This window comes from Drosophila erecta, unplaced genomic scaffold, assembly GCF_003286155.1.
Source record: "Drosophila erecta strain 14021-0224.00,06,07 unplaced genomic scaffold, DereRS2 tig00000055-arrow-pilon, whole genome shotgun sequence".
In the NCBI taxonomy this organism is placed as follows: Eukaryota; Metazoa; Arthropoda; class Insecta; order Diptera; family Drosophilidae; genus Drosophila; species Drosophila erecta.
In genome coordinates, this window is record NW_020825200.1 from 19,418,755 (window position 1) to 19,433,110 (window position 14,356).

At 45.4% G+C, this 14,356-nt stretch overlaps 1 protein-coding gene across 6 annotated transcripts; it reads left to right on the forward strand.

The window, feature by feature from the left end:
* Nucleotides 1-920: 920 nt before the first annotated feature.
* On the forward strand, nt 921-14,018 carry LOC6542238 (feline leukemia virus subgroup C receptor-related protein 2). 6 transcript variants are annotated; one of them, XM_026979764.1, is made up of 10 exons: nt 921-1,257; nt 4,773-5,077; nt 7,299-7,410; nt 7,598-7,700; nt 7,918-8,142; nt 12,097-12,238; nt 12,388-12,584; nt 12,654-12,778; nt 12,986-13,096; nt 13,251-13,536. In XM_026979764.1, the coding sequence occupies exons 2-10, from the start codon at nt 4,933-4,935 to the stop codon at nt 13,534-13,536; spliced, it is 1,446 nt and encodes a 481-aa protein (XP_026835565.1). In that variant the 5' UTR covers nt 921-1,257; nt 4,773-4,932. The 6 variants fall into 6 exon arrangements, with proteins under 6 accessions (XP_026835565.1, XP_026835564.1, XP_026835563.1 ...); XM_026979763.1 differs by lacking the exon at nt 921-1,257 and adding an exon at nt 1,460-1,647; XM_026979762.1 differs by lacking the exon at nt 921-1,257 and adding an exon at nt 1,915-2,155.
* Nucleotides 14,019-14,356: the final 338 nt, after the last annotated feature.

Consider the following 14,356-nt stretch of genomic DNA (forward strand, 5'->3'; position numbering starts at 1 on the left):
TACTCGTAAGCTCATGGAGGCAATGAATCGTGACCACTTCACATGACAGGGAAATAGGTGGAAATCATCCGATCAACGGGATTTACGAGCCCAGATCCAATAATAACAATTCCCCATAATGCACTAATCGGCCTAATATCTCATTAAATTTTTATCAGCACTGGAATTACGAGCTTATTATCGGCGAATGAGTTGAAGAAACTGATGGGGCCACACGAATATTCGCACAGCCGGGTGACAAAGTACAAATCGGTGATAAGTTCGGAATCCGAACGTGGCACTACAAAAAATAAAACTAAAGATTTGCGCTCGTAGAACATTTTACGACTTTTATGTAGGTTTAATCAATCGAGCTACTATTTTCTATTTCGAAATAGATTGCGGTTTTTGATTAGTCTTCAAGAACACTGAAGCACAATTGAACTCTTTATCCATACTAACTATTGCTCTACTCGATAAGGGGTATTCACAAATGATATTCACCAGTAAAGGTATTTATTCACAAGGGGTTCAACAAAAAGATTTGTAATATCAATTTCCTGCCATGTATTTTCTTTCAATTTATAATGAATTGCAGAAGGTGTAAGCTGTATGTTTCAAAACACACTAATGTGTATCATAGTCAGTGGTTTTTCTCCCAGTGAACGGTTGATATTAGCCACTCCAAACAAATAAACGGGCTTCCAGACCACCCTCGCGGCGAATCTCTGCCACCGCCCGGTCGTGTCTGTGCTGGTATTTGCATTATAAATAATAAAACATAATAATTTGCCTTAATCGAATAATGACCCCCAACCGTGGGGCGATGGCGTCGCCAGATCCGTCGTCCGGATTTCGGATTTCGGATTTCTGACTAGTATGCAGGGCGGGGGACGGAGACGCCGACGGTAAGTGGGAAGTGGAAGTTCCCGCAGGCAAATTATTCAATAAAAGCCACAATAAGAGCGAAGTGAAAAATATAGAGACCTGTGCCCGAAAGAAGAGAGGTGCATAAGAGTGGAGGCTAGTCAGAAGACCACGTGCTTCGCTGAAAAAGTGGGCAGCTCACCGGAGGAGCGGGTTGCGCCAACGAATAACAGAACATTTTAAATGGATTGCAAGTGCAATTGTGTGCCAGGTACAGGGGGACAGCGGTAAGGTGAACTGCAAAGCGGGCATTTGGCATTCACGAATAACTAATTGGTTACGGTTCGCCCACGGAGTGTTTAAGACGCACTGATAGTACCCTTCAGCTAGACGGCATTAGTTATAGCCACGGTAATAACCACTATTTGCTGCAATGTGCTTTTAAAAATATTTAAAATTCGAATTGTGTCACTAGCAATATCTATTAGTGTTCAATGTGGATATGCTTGCCCTACCTAAGTTCTTAACAAACAAGTAATTACACTACACTTAAACTGTTTTGTGTGGTTCCTTGGGAGTCATAGGAATATTTTGCTGGTGAGTGTTTCAAATTCTGATAAGCATGCAAAGCATGTTCAGTCCAGCGGGCGTTCCCTGTGCTGCGCTGAATCACGACAGCTGGACATGTTTTCCATGAGGAGGGGATGCCAGAAATGAGCGTCCGTGCGCCGGGCACAGACGTACATCCCACCGTGCCCGCCGAAAGTCGGTCACCTGCTCGACTCCGGACTCACAGCTCAGGTCTGGCAAAAGTGTTTCAAATGTGTCACTCGATCGGCGATAACTGGAAAGGAAAACAGCAATAAACCCGACTGCGGAATGCCCTGATGACAGGCTGGGCCCTCGTAAAACAATCAAACGCCTGCGAGTCGCAGCTCTTAACCAGTTCGCAATCGTTTATCACTCCCAGCCCGAAGCGCTGGGCACTCGAGACAAGTGTGTTTGGGTTACCTTGTTGTCATCGACATGGCGAAGTCGAATCAGCTGTTGGCATCAGTAACAAGTGAACGAGCCGAAAGCGTTTTGCACACTAACGCTGGCGTTCTTGGCGGAGCGTCGAGCGTTTCGCAATCAGTTTCAGTACCACTTTGTCCGTTCGCGTTTGCGTGCTCCGTAGTCTTCTCTCCGGCGGCCCAGCACCACCACCTCCATCAGCGCCATCAGCGCCATCAGTTCCATCAGCTGCGCGGATCGTAAGCCGCCGCGGTTGGCCCACCACACGAAGAACGTGCCGAGCAAGAGTGTCCAAGTGGGTGAAGTGGGTGAAGTGACCCCGTTCAGCGGTGGTTCAAAGCGGGCTCCGGCCCACCGCTAAGGCCATCGGTTTGGGCCGCAACCACTGAAGTCCCTCTAGAAATGTACATACGTGCGTGTTTTTGGTGGCGGGGCGGTTAAGAGTCAATTTCCGATGCCAGATGATTCGGGAAGTTAGTTCGGGGCAGGTGCACTGAGGGCAAATAACCGACCCAAAACCAAGCTCCAAGCTCCGAAATAAACGATGTTAGAGGCATCGCAGTGGTGTTTATGTGATAAAACGAGGCGAAGTGCGTGAAAAACATATTAGTAAATGAACAACTTTTAAAACGAGCTAATATATTATAACAACAAAGAATTTCAAACATTGAAAATAATTAGTAATGGACTGCAGTTACTTTAAAATCAACCACTCAAAGGCAGAAAAATAAAAGAAAGAATAATAATCCCTTAAAATTATGGGCATTTTGAAATAATCAAATACTGAAATTATGAAATAAACTCACAAGCAGAAAAATAGAAAAGAAAGAATAATAATCCCTTAATATTATGAGCAAAATAATCAAATACTTAAATTATGAAATAAACTCACAAGCAGAAAAATAGAAAAGAAAGAATAATAATCCCTTAATATTATGAGCATTTTAAAATAATCAAAAACTTAAATTATGAAATAAACTCACAAGCAGAAAAATAGAAAAGAAATAATAATAATCCCTTAATATCATCAGCATTTTAAAATAATCAAATACTGTAGTTATGAAATGTGTTAGTATGTCAATGCAATGTCATACAAAAGACGTACTACATAATTCAATTATTTAAAAAACGCCATAATTGCCTTAAAATCTAATTACTGTAAACTTCTAACAATAATACAAAAGAATGCATGAATACATTTTGAACGATAACGAGTCTTGAGCAAACCATTCAATGAAATACAATAATATCTTATTCAAAGCTGTGAGCTCCCATAATTATATGGTTGCTTTTAAATGAGCTGTTTTTTATTTGTGTCGGCGCTGTCTAGAATCCGTCTTATCGCAGTTTTAACACTCATCGACCAGCGAAATGCCCACTCCATTTAGGGGTATTTATCTGGGCCAAGAAACACCCACCCCCCGTCGATTGAGTTGGGCAACCAGGAACTATGACGTCGCCAGTCTCAAGTGCTTGAGAGGCGCTGCGATTATAAAGTTCCTGCGATTCGCTGCGATCCGTAATGCTCGGAAAGATCGGGAACAGCGTGGCCACTATCTCTGCCTGTTGGCCGAACGACCTGCGGTGGGAAATGGAAATCTCCCTTAATTTGCACTTAAAGCGGCAAATTGATTTAAGTGCAGTGATTAGGCATTTTGAATTCCATTGACTGGCATGCGCTATCAGCGCCAGAACAAGCGATCTAATTAGCCGATATGGAAATGGGGAAAAACTGTTTGCACACGACATGTTTTTTGTTTTTTGCGAAAAACAGTTTCATCCCGCTGCGGCTAATGGCATTAAGCCATCGAAATGCACGTGCCAAATGAGGCGGCGAGTTTGTCAGCGGAATAAGAGTATGGAGCCCAAAATAGTGACCCAAATGCAATCGGAATCCAAACCGGAATCCGGCATTCCAATCCGCTCAATTTATTTGGCGACGCACTCACTCACAGCCAGTCAACTGGCGCAGATTGCATTTGCCAAGGCCCCGAGCCAAATCCACAGCCAAATCCGCTGCTGAATCCAAAGCTAAAGCTGAGCTGAAGGTAAAAAATCTGGAAACCAGGGCTCGTAAGTCCGGGCAGAGCAACAAGTGGCATTGAGGGTGAATGCCGCGCTTAAATTCAAGTCAATGGCTTTATTAAAGCAAATTGCAATGTCACAACAGCAGCAGATGGAAATTCGCGTGTAATCAGCCCAGTCAACAAGCTAATTAAGGCATATTAATATCGCGCTTTACGTTTGTTTGGTTTACCCAAAACCACAGCCATTCGGTTGTGACTGAAATCAGATCGGGCACCGAAATCCAATGGAAATTATTCAAAGTGCCCGGTGCAAAGGGTATCATTTAATTTATGGAGCTTTATGCTTGCTTGTCGCATTAACAACTGGTTAACCAATAAAATTGGCCATTATATTAGATTGGTGCCAAAAAACGATACGAGTGGAGTCCAATTGGGAGGATGATTTATGACTGAAAGGTTGTAGATTACACTACTCATTACATTATTCATTTGTTTAATCTGAACTATTCGGCACATCTGGTTATTGTGTTGGAAGAACAGCACGTCTGGTGGCAACCGAACCGAATTTGAATACCAGCTGTTCTAGCTCGAAATAATCTCACCTTGAGCCATATCTCTGGCTTTTGAGAGACGACACCCATAGCATTCAAGTTCATGGTCAACACACAATAGCCTCGTTAGCAATATCACTCCGCGCTAATCCGAAAACGCAAACGGATTGCAAGCCCCACTGCTGAGCTAGTTATTTAGACCGCAAAGAACAAGCATGTTCTATGCAAACGCCGGTGGTTAGCTAATTTCCGAATTACGGCGTATAATGAAAAATTAAACTGAATTTTCTGCCTGCTTAGTATTCTGAATATTGTGATTTTCGCTTGCTTGCAGAACCGCTTTCGAATATCAGCTTTAGGCTATCACGACCACCCGAAACTCAACGGCGCCCACCGATCCGGCAATCGCTGTCACAGCTCCACCGCCCACAACCACCAGCTGTCCCAGCTGCGAGCAGCACCTCCTCCAACCACCCACCACCACCGCCCGCTAGATGGATCTGAAGCACAGTGCGGGTGGAGCTGGCGAGAACAGCGAGACCTTCATTGCCACCAGCAAGTCCACCGACATGATCACGCCCAAGGAGAAGGAGGGCAAAGGGGTCAAGGCGGCGAGTGGGCTAAGCCCTCCAGCCGAGGGTAAGTCATCATGCACAAAGACTTCTATGCCATAAGATACTTTCACTTTCAGATACCATACTATTCTTGCACAGATACTTTCACTTAGTTCCATAAGTTTTGACACAGAAGCAGCAAACCTGTATCAAATCCAAGATATCTCCAGCTAGGTCATATTATATCTTATAACGTTTCATGAAAACGGTGCGATTTTGAAGTCGAGGTAGCAACACGGATGTTAAACTGGCCAGACTAGGGTTAGTTGCGAATCAAACAGTTCGATCTCGAAAAGCACTTGGAAGCGTCAAAATGTAATCAGTTTTCCTGAGAATCGCACTCGCACGACCGCAACAGGGCTAGTATCAAATTCAAGCGAAATGATTGAGGTGGCAACGTGAAATCGACATTGCCATGCCTCAAAAGATCTCTTGGCGTGCTAGATATTAGATACTTTCGAATAAGTTCCTGCACATCCGACTTTTATTTATGACAACCATTTGCATGCGCTTGCCACCTGAGCCCAATCCTGCGAGTCCTGCAGTCCGCTCGCCCATCTGATACAATGTGGGAGCACTGTGACACTACTTAAACACTTGCCTAGTTGGCATTTCATGCCGAACAGTCGCGCAGTTGCCACGCCGCTGCAGCTGAATGTGCACCTGCACTTTGCATGGCGGACACGAACGAGCATTTTGGCCTAACTGCGCCTCAAGGTAGGCAATAGTATCGCCGTGTTTCTGATTGTGGTGCGGGTGGATAGATGCATGGGTGTGTGGGTGTGTGGGTGTGTGGGTGGCATTTGTATGCAGTGCAATCCAGGCACCACACAACCACCACACACAAATGCACTTGGCCAGCCTGCCAAAGCCACAGCCGCACATTCACTTACTCGTAAAAGCAAGCCTGCCGCAAGCACTGAAAAAAACAAGTGCTACCTTACATATTTGCATAGGATTCCACAACATATATGTACATCAATAAATATTTTATTTCAAGTCGAACTTTGAGACTCTTGTTAAACAATTTGTTTGCATAGCTTTTCTATTTTGCTTTAAGCATCATTTATTTTACAAAATCACATCGCATATTTAATGTTAATATTTTTATTAATATTTTTCCCGTGCACTGTAAACATATGTGCGGCCATTGTACCTGAATGTGTTTGTGCATACACGTGCTTTAAGTGAAACACACAAATAAAGCACGGCATCAAAGCGTTTTGTACTTTCAATGCCATGCCAGCCGAAAAGTTAGTGACGTCGCCTCTGAATTGTCACAAATTGGAACGAAAAAGATGGCTATAAATAGGGCCGAAGTCTACGTACTATATACACAATCCGATGCATGCGATACACTGCAAACAGCCATTTAATTCGAGGTGCAAACTGTGTAGATTTTAATAGCTGCATATCTAGGTTGCCCGTTCTATTTGTAATCAAACGTTTTAATTATAAGTAATTGCTGGTGTTTTCGATCTCCTGGGAAAATTAAAAGTTCTCACAAATGAACGAATTAGCGAGAATAGCCTTTAAAGCCAAAGACTTCCAATTCATTTGAACAGAAATTCGCGCTGTTATTCAAGTTCGATTTAGGTCAAAGCAAAAATAGTTCGTTAAATGAACGTCATTAGCGGAAATCATGGAACCCATGAATCGGAAACAACTGCTATTTATACAAGTCGACCACCAATTTGCAAAGAAGTGAGTTCACAAGGCTTAATTTCATCTTCAGTTTATATAAGAAATCAAATCGTAATGGAATTATATATATAATATAAATTATGGAAAACACAATTACTTAGATCCAATAAATGACAAGTATAAATTCCAAAGTTATAATGGATTAAATATAGACTTCTATAAGAACCCGTATTAATTTATAGACGTAAGATCATTGAGTTGGTATGACTTACAAACGTGACATTGGAGTCTTTAAGGTCGACATTTAGAGGAGCACCGAAAAAGCTCCAAGGCCAAACAGAAAGGGCGGATTAACTTGTTACGATAATGGGGCATTGGTGGGCGCCACCATTTGCATGGATATTAGTTTCGGAAAAGACCTTAGGCCCGAGTGGCAGCAGTGAACTAGGGAACTAGCGAGTAGGGTAATCCCGTCCCCTGATCCAGTTAATCCGCTGCAGCTACACGAGGTCCTCCTCCGCAGAACGGTGGGATGGGGAGCCTTGGGCCTCTGAAGTGGCTTGCACCTGGCTGGCATTCAATTTCTGCTTTCTATTTCCCAGGCTACAAAGTCTACGCCCGGCGCTGGGCGGTGCTCATCCTCTTTGTGTTCTACTCATCCTCGAATGCCATGCAGTGGATACAATACACCATCATCAACAACATAATAACCCGGTGAGTGAACGGGCTGCGAGGGCGGTTCGTGTGGTTCCGGCATGTTTAGTTAAAAGTTTTCGAAAAGCTCATTAAGCAACTTGACTTTGGGCGGGCTCTAATGAATGGGGCTGCATAAATTAGCCTCAAGTGCACTCTCTCCAGCCAAGTAATGCCCCTCTAATCGCCTTTTGGTCCTATACCGCAGCTACTATGGCATCAGCGACAAGTGGGTGGACTGGACGTCCATGATTTATATGATCCTGTACATACCGCTCATTTTCCCCGGCAGTTGGTTTTTGGATAAGGTCGTAAGTAGAACTTGTGCCTTGTAACAGTGTCTTCTTAAAATGTATTCCAAGTAAAACTTTATCTTAACTTACACTACAAATTATTAGTGAAATATAATGTTATGAAATACAGAAATTTTCAAAATTGTTAAAGCCTCAGTACCACTTAAAAGTACCCTAGCAGTTGCGATGCCCATTATTAAGATCCCCAACTATTTTATTTGCGTGTCATCGGCAGGGTCTTCGCATCACCGCCCTGGTCGGAATCGTGGGCACGTGCTTGGGGGCCTGGATCAAGGTCTTCTCGGTGGACCCGTCGCTCTTCTACGTGAGCTTCATCGGCCAGTCGATCGTGGCCTTGGCCCAGGTGTGCATCCTGTCGCTGCCCGCGCGATTGGCTGCGGTGTGGTTCGGTCCGGACCAGGTGTCCTCGGCCACCAGCGTGGGAGTCTTTGGCAACCAGGTGAGTGGGTGCCCGGAACACGCATACGCCACGTGGCCGTCGTTATCGATGGGGTACTGTAAAGCCATTTAAGCCGCTCCGACTTTGTCTTGTGAGTTAGTGAGCCGTTGAATTTGCATTAACACAGAAAAGGCAGTGGCCCGCCTCCGACCCATTTTGCTAGATGGATGCAGCAAGTCGGGCAAGGCCAAGTTGGGACGTGGGCCTAGCCCACTTCCGGAGCGGCGGAAGTGGCCTGCTCGGACATTTTCGAGCCGGGTGGCCTGTGAATCCTGGCCAGTCAATCATGAAATTGCCAAAAGAGTTGCGCACTGGCGCACAAGTCAAACAACGCCCCGTGCCACGCCTCGTTCCGCCTCAATGGCTCCCGTTGGTAATGCATGCGGAAGGCTCTTTGAGTGGATTCAATTTGGCGCACTGCATCCGCATCTCTGGCCAGCGGCAAGAGGTTCAATTTATTCAGCAGCGACAAACAAACGAAATGACCTCTCCGAAATTCCCCGGGCTTAAGTGATTGCCTGAATACCTTCATCGTCGTCATCTTCCAATGGGGCTGGACAATTGAAATGTCGCCGTGGGAGGAGGAGGAGAAGGGCTGGGCTGGACTGAGGTGGGGTGACATGCATTATGCGGTTGCAAGTGCACAACTCGAGCTGGCGGCCAACCGACTAGTTGAGTTCTTGACTTATGAACTGCATGACAATGGACAGCAGCGAATTTCGTGAGCCTGCGACCAAGATATTTTATTAAAAATAAACCAATCTGAAATGGGTTTGGGAAAGTGGTTTATCTAGTTGTTTCCCAAATTTAGACCAATTTGTAGTTGAAGCCATTGGATGCATTTTTCTTGTTTCAACACAAATAGTGAATGGATAGAAGTGAGTGAAAAGTCGACTATCTAATACTCATTACTAAGCTAGTGGGGTACAAACGAGATATTTCCACATTCTGGCTGGCACATCGAAAGAAATTGGCAAATAACAAAAATAAAACCTTTTTACTAGTAATGGGTAGACAAGTTTAATTGCTCAATGAAATATTTCTTGTACCCTAAATAGAGTGCATTTAAAAGTTGAATTACTTTTTGCCCAAAACAGACACAGTCTACTTTCTGATGCGAAAGGTTATGGGCTTAAACACCGCAAAACAATTAGGCCGCTTGCTTAGCCATCAGCCAACAGTGCCAAGTGCGCCGGTGATGAATGACAATGGCACTGGGGGTGGATGCCGGAAGTGGGTGCTGGGGATGGGGGGTATGGAGGCCCAGAGGCGGCGGCCAGGGGATGTGCAGCAGTTTGCTCTTTATGTTGATTTACGAGCGCGTCGGCCAGGTGGACTGAAAGTGCAAATATGGGGCTCAAATATCCAGAGCCGCCTTGCATCCCCACCTCCACTTCCACCTCCACATCAGCATCCACTGACATCCCGGCAAGACACATTGCATTCTAAACGCACCTGTGTGTCATATTTGCCTTTCACTCGAGTGCAGATGAAAAGGCTTATAATTTCCGTTTGTCCCAGGTAGGAAGTCACAATGGGATGTGACATTGTGGGGCTACGTGATGATGACGAGGATGGGGCGATGATGTGGAACAGTGGGCCGGAAGGCGAAGGGCTTAAAGCCAGTCCGGGTAATCTCTTGTCGAAATGCCAAGCCGAACTTGTGCCCGAAAAAAGAGCCTTCATGAAAAAACGCAGCATGGGGCCACGTAGGTGGCCCACATACCGAGTGACATTGAAAGCGAACGCCCAGCCACCCACTCAATCGCCTTGGCAGCCTTATCTGGCAAGGACGACGCACCACACGCTCGTGGAGCATCCCGCCACCCCAAATCTCTGATTTCTGACTGGCTGAGTCGAGCTGAAACGGATTTGGTGGAGGAGCATTGTTGCAAGAGTGCTGAGCACACACAGTTTCTTATCCCTCCGCCTTTTTTAACCCTCACGCTGCTTTCTTTCCGGATGGCCATGTAAACACGGCCGGAACAAGTTGTGCCGCCAAGTCGAAAATAACGTTCTCCAGGGCCGCCAGCGAACGTTCCGCCGGATTGGCGCACCGGCAGTCCCTCCAAGCGCGGCTCAGACGTTCGATCCGTCTCCAGCCAAATCAAATATTTACTCCCGATGCCACGGAGGAGCTCAGACTGCAGCCTAGGGTCCCACTCGAATGTCCTTTTGCGTTCCCTCGTAAAATCCCAAATGGCCGGAACAAAGGGAACGGGCAACGGACGGGCTCCTGGCATCTGCGTGGTTTATGACCCACCTCTTGGATACATTTATGCAAATGGCTGCAGTTCTATAAATTGGCTCGGACTCCCTTTGCCAAAGTATCTCAAAATCCCATTTCTGTGTCACTCGATTATACCAATCCGCAGTTTCATGGTCGAATCAAGCGGATTTATTTAAATTTATCGGTCCCAACAAACTGGATCCTTGACATTTATCGCAGGATGATTTTCATAGAAAAATTTGATTTATATGAAAGTGATTTCGGGAATATTTATCTTCATTTCGTTGAATAGCCATGCCATTTTAAATACAAGCACACAATTTTGCCTTATATCTATATCTGGAACTCCTTTTGAGAAGTTTTCTTCTTTGAGAGATTTGCTAGCTGGAAAGGGTTTCCATTAAGAAAAATCCCACCGATTGCTGCATAATATGCGGGAAATTTCCCAAGGTAAACCCAGATTAATGCGAAATATTCGGTTTATTCGGAATAATCTCGATCCTCATAGTTGCGCTGCCATTAAGTGGAATGGCAATCTCCCAAGTAAAGATGGCACAGGGAAAACTGATTATGTTTGCGTGCTCCATCCGAAACACGGACCACCTGCAGCTTGGGAATTGGTGTCTGTTTGGCCACGATAGTGCCAAAGGTCAGTGGGAATTGAGTTCTCCCCTTTCCGCTATTGGTTTTCCTTTGTTTGGGAAAACCAAAAGCTATTGCCAAAAGGGAAAGCTGCGGTGAGTTTATTGTGTATGAAAGTCAGCTATTCAACCGGCTGACATTTCCTTTGTTGCCTAAATGAAAACAATCGGGACTCAGGTGATTATTTTTGGACAAAAGTAAAATTCAATTAATATATACAACTTCGCCGAGGGTTTGCACTAATTAAATAATCCTTAAATGCAACTGGATTAAATGCCCTTGTTGCTTTAACTTCAGTTTCAGGGGCATATGAATTTAATTTTCCGCCACTAAAAGCGCTTTTACGGTCCAATTTATTTTCCGGACTGTCAAATGTCACTGGGCCCTAAATAACGCCAGTGCCGCTAAAACCGATTTATAGCAACTGAAAAAATGGTTAATAAAATACCATTGTCACCTGAGCAGCTCGACTAAACGATACCCTAAAATCGTGATATCCTTTGAAAACTAAATACGCTGTTTGCTCCGAGGTTCTAGTCGTTAAGAACGATTTTACTTATATCAAACTGATTGACCGATTTACGAGCATACAGTTTGTAATAAAGAAAATGCTAGTTTCCCATCCGTTACATAATCCTATCACATGTGGATAGCCCCGTCAGTCCTGGACAAAAATCAAGGCAAATAACAAAAATTGCATGGCTCAACTTTTGTGCATTGGTGTGTGCGGAAAAAAGGGAGCTGTCGCTGCCGACCCGGGTGTACATCTATTTTTTCCCGGGAACAGCTCCGCAAACTTTGACGAAAACAAAAACACAGAGGCAACCGAGAAGCAGCAACTGAGGAATCCGGCATAGGAGCAGGAGTATGCATCTATCCAGGCCAGGCCCACCATAAATCAATTTCACAGTTGCAGCGCGAATAACACCAGTCCAAAGGGTTGGGGCGCAGAGTTGGGCTGGGAAAGTCCGGAAGCGGGGCAAAAATAGCAGCGGATTTAGAGACAGCGCCGGAACCGGAAACAGATTTCGCTTTGAGCAACTTGCGTACTATCGAGAAACTCGCCCTCTCTTTTCTTCCAGTTGGGCGTGGCCGTGGGCTTCGTGCTGCCCCCCATGCTGGTGCCAAACTCACCGGATCTCGAGACGGTGGGCAGTGATCTGCAGATGATGTTCTACATGGTGGCCGGGCTCACCTCCATCCTGCTCGTCCTGATGGTGATATGTAAGTTTAAGTCTTCTAACATTTGTACATTTCATGATATTCTAGAGGCATATGTATTCCATATCTTTCATTAAATCTTTAAACCTTTTCATACATAGTTCTCAATTAAATGAATCATAATTGAGATAATGAATCTCTTCCTTCCGCAGTCTTCCAGGACAAGCCACCCACTCCGCCATCCGCCGCACAGGAGGCAGCCCAACTCTTGGAAAGTTCCGGAGCAGAGCAAGTCAGCTTCATGCAGTCGCTGAAGAACCTGATGACCAACCGAAACTTCATCTTCCTGCTCCTCTCCTACGGCATCAATGTGGGCGTCTTCTACGCCATTTCCACGCTCCTGAATCCGGTACGAGCGCATGTTCTCACTCGATTAATGAGCGGCTAATGGGGTCTAATTGCTGGGATTTGTTTCCAGGTGGTGCTGAAGTACTATCCCGGCCACGAGGTGGACGCCGGCCGTATTGGCCTCAGCATTGTGCTAGCCGGGATGCTGGGCTCCGTGGTATCGGGCATTGTACTGGATAAGACGCACAAGTTCAAGTGAGTACAGCCAAACGCAGCTTTCAAGGGCTCCCGAGCGTGTTTGAAATTCATTACGCATACGCCCTGTGGCCCCGCTGAGAATGTGCTGCTTAAGAAAGTTTTTAGCACAGCAGTTGCAGAAGTTGTTATTAATTGAATGAGGGGCTCTCAATGCCTAATGAGCGGTGCTCCAATGCTAATGTGGCTAACCTCCATTCCATCCAGGGAAACGACGCTGGCGGTCTACGCGCTATCCATGGTGGGCATGTGGATCTTCACCTTCACCTTGGACACGGGTCACATCGCGGTGGTCTATCTGACGGCATCGCTGCTGGGGTAAGTTCAGTCAAGCAAATAGGTTCGCATTGAGTTGCTCTGTGAAGTGGAATCAATATCAGTAGTTTGCTCAATGTGAATATTACATAAAATTGTGATCAAATCAAAAGTAGACGGCTCTTAAACGATTACCCTGTGACCTAATCCCTCACAGCTTCTTTATGACTGGCTACCTGCCGGTGGGCTTTGAATTCGGAGCCGAGCTGACCTTCCCGGAGCCGGAGGGCACCTCGTCCGGACTGCTGAACGCCTCTGCCCAAACCTTCGGCATATGCTTCACGCTCTTCTACTCGGAGCTGTTCACCACGTTCGGCGACATCGCCGCCAACATAACCATGGCCGTGATGCTGATTGTGGGCACGATTATCACGGCCATCACCCAGTCGGATCTGCGGCGCCAGAACGCCCAGGTGCCGGCCAGCGGGGCTGGAATCCCATAGGAAACTCAGGCCGGTCCGGCGACAGTCTTTTATGTATAGTATTCTACGCATATCGTTTTACTGAGTAATTTATTTAATTATTTACTGTACATTCCGTTGTAGTCTTAAGTGTTGAATTTTAAAATGTTCATTAAAGGTGCATAGCAACATACACACAAACACGACACGCACACCACATACGAATATGAGTAAGCTTAGGCAGTTATTTTTTTAAATTTTATATTGGCCACCGCATACGGTCTAATGCTTAGGTTAGATGAATCTAAATTCAGCAGCCCCGAGACTTGCATCGAAATTAAGCTTTATCCTTGCGTTGCCACTGCACCACCAACCAAATCCAAGCCACACAGTACAGACAAGTGTTACATGGAAATATGCCCAGTATTATACCCTAATATTCTAGCGAACGTTGACAGTTTGATTGCTAAACGGAGTATCCAAAGCAGTTTGAGGCAGTATATCCGAGTCCAGCGAATGCATTACCGAACAGTAGCTGCTCTCGTCTTCGATTGTTCCCTCCTTCCGCAACAGAGTGTGTACATAATATATATAATTGTATTCCGAACCCGATCCACCGAGGGCGCTGCTACTGTTGTACAAAGCACAAGTATATCCTGCATATCTGGCAAACTGTAATATTTTGGAGAATTTACAACTAACAGCAGATCCAAGTCAAAATATATACATGTACCTATACGAAATATATATATCTATACATTTGATAGTGTTGTGAACTAGAGGAAACCCACACTGAACACTCCGCCGACGGCAATGCGTAATCCACTTTTGTAGATAGCCTTTAGGCCGACGGTCAAGTGAC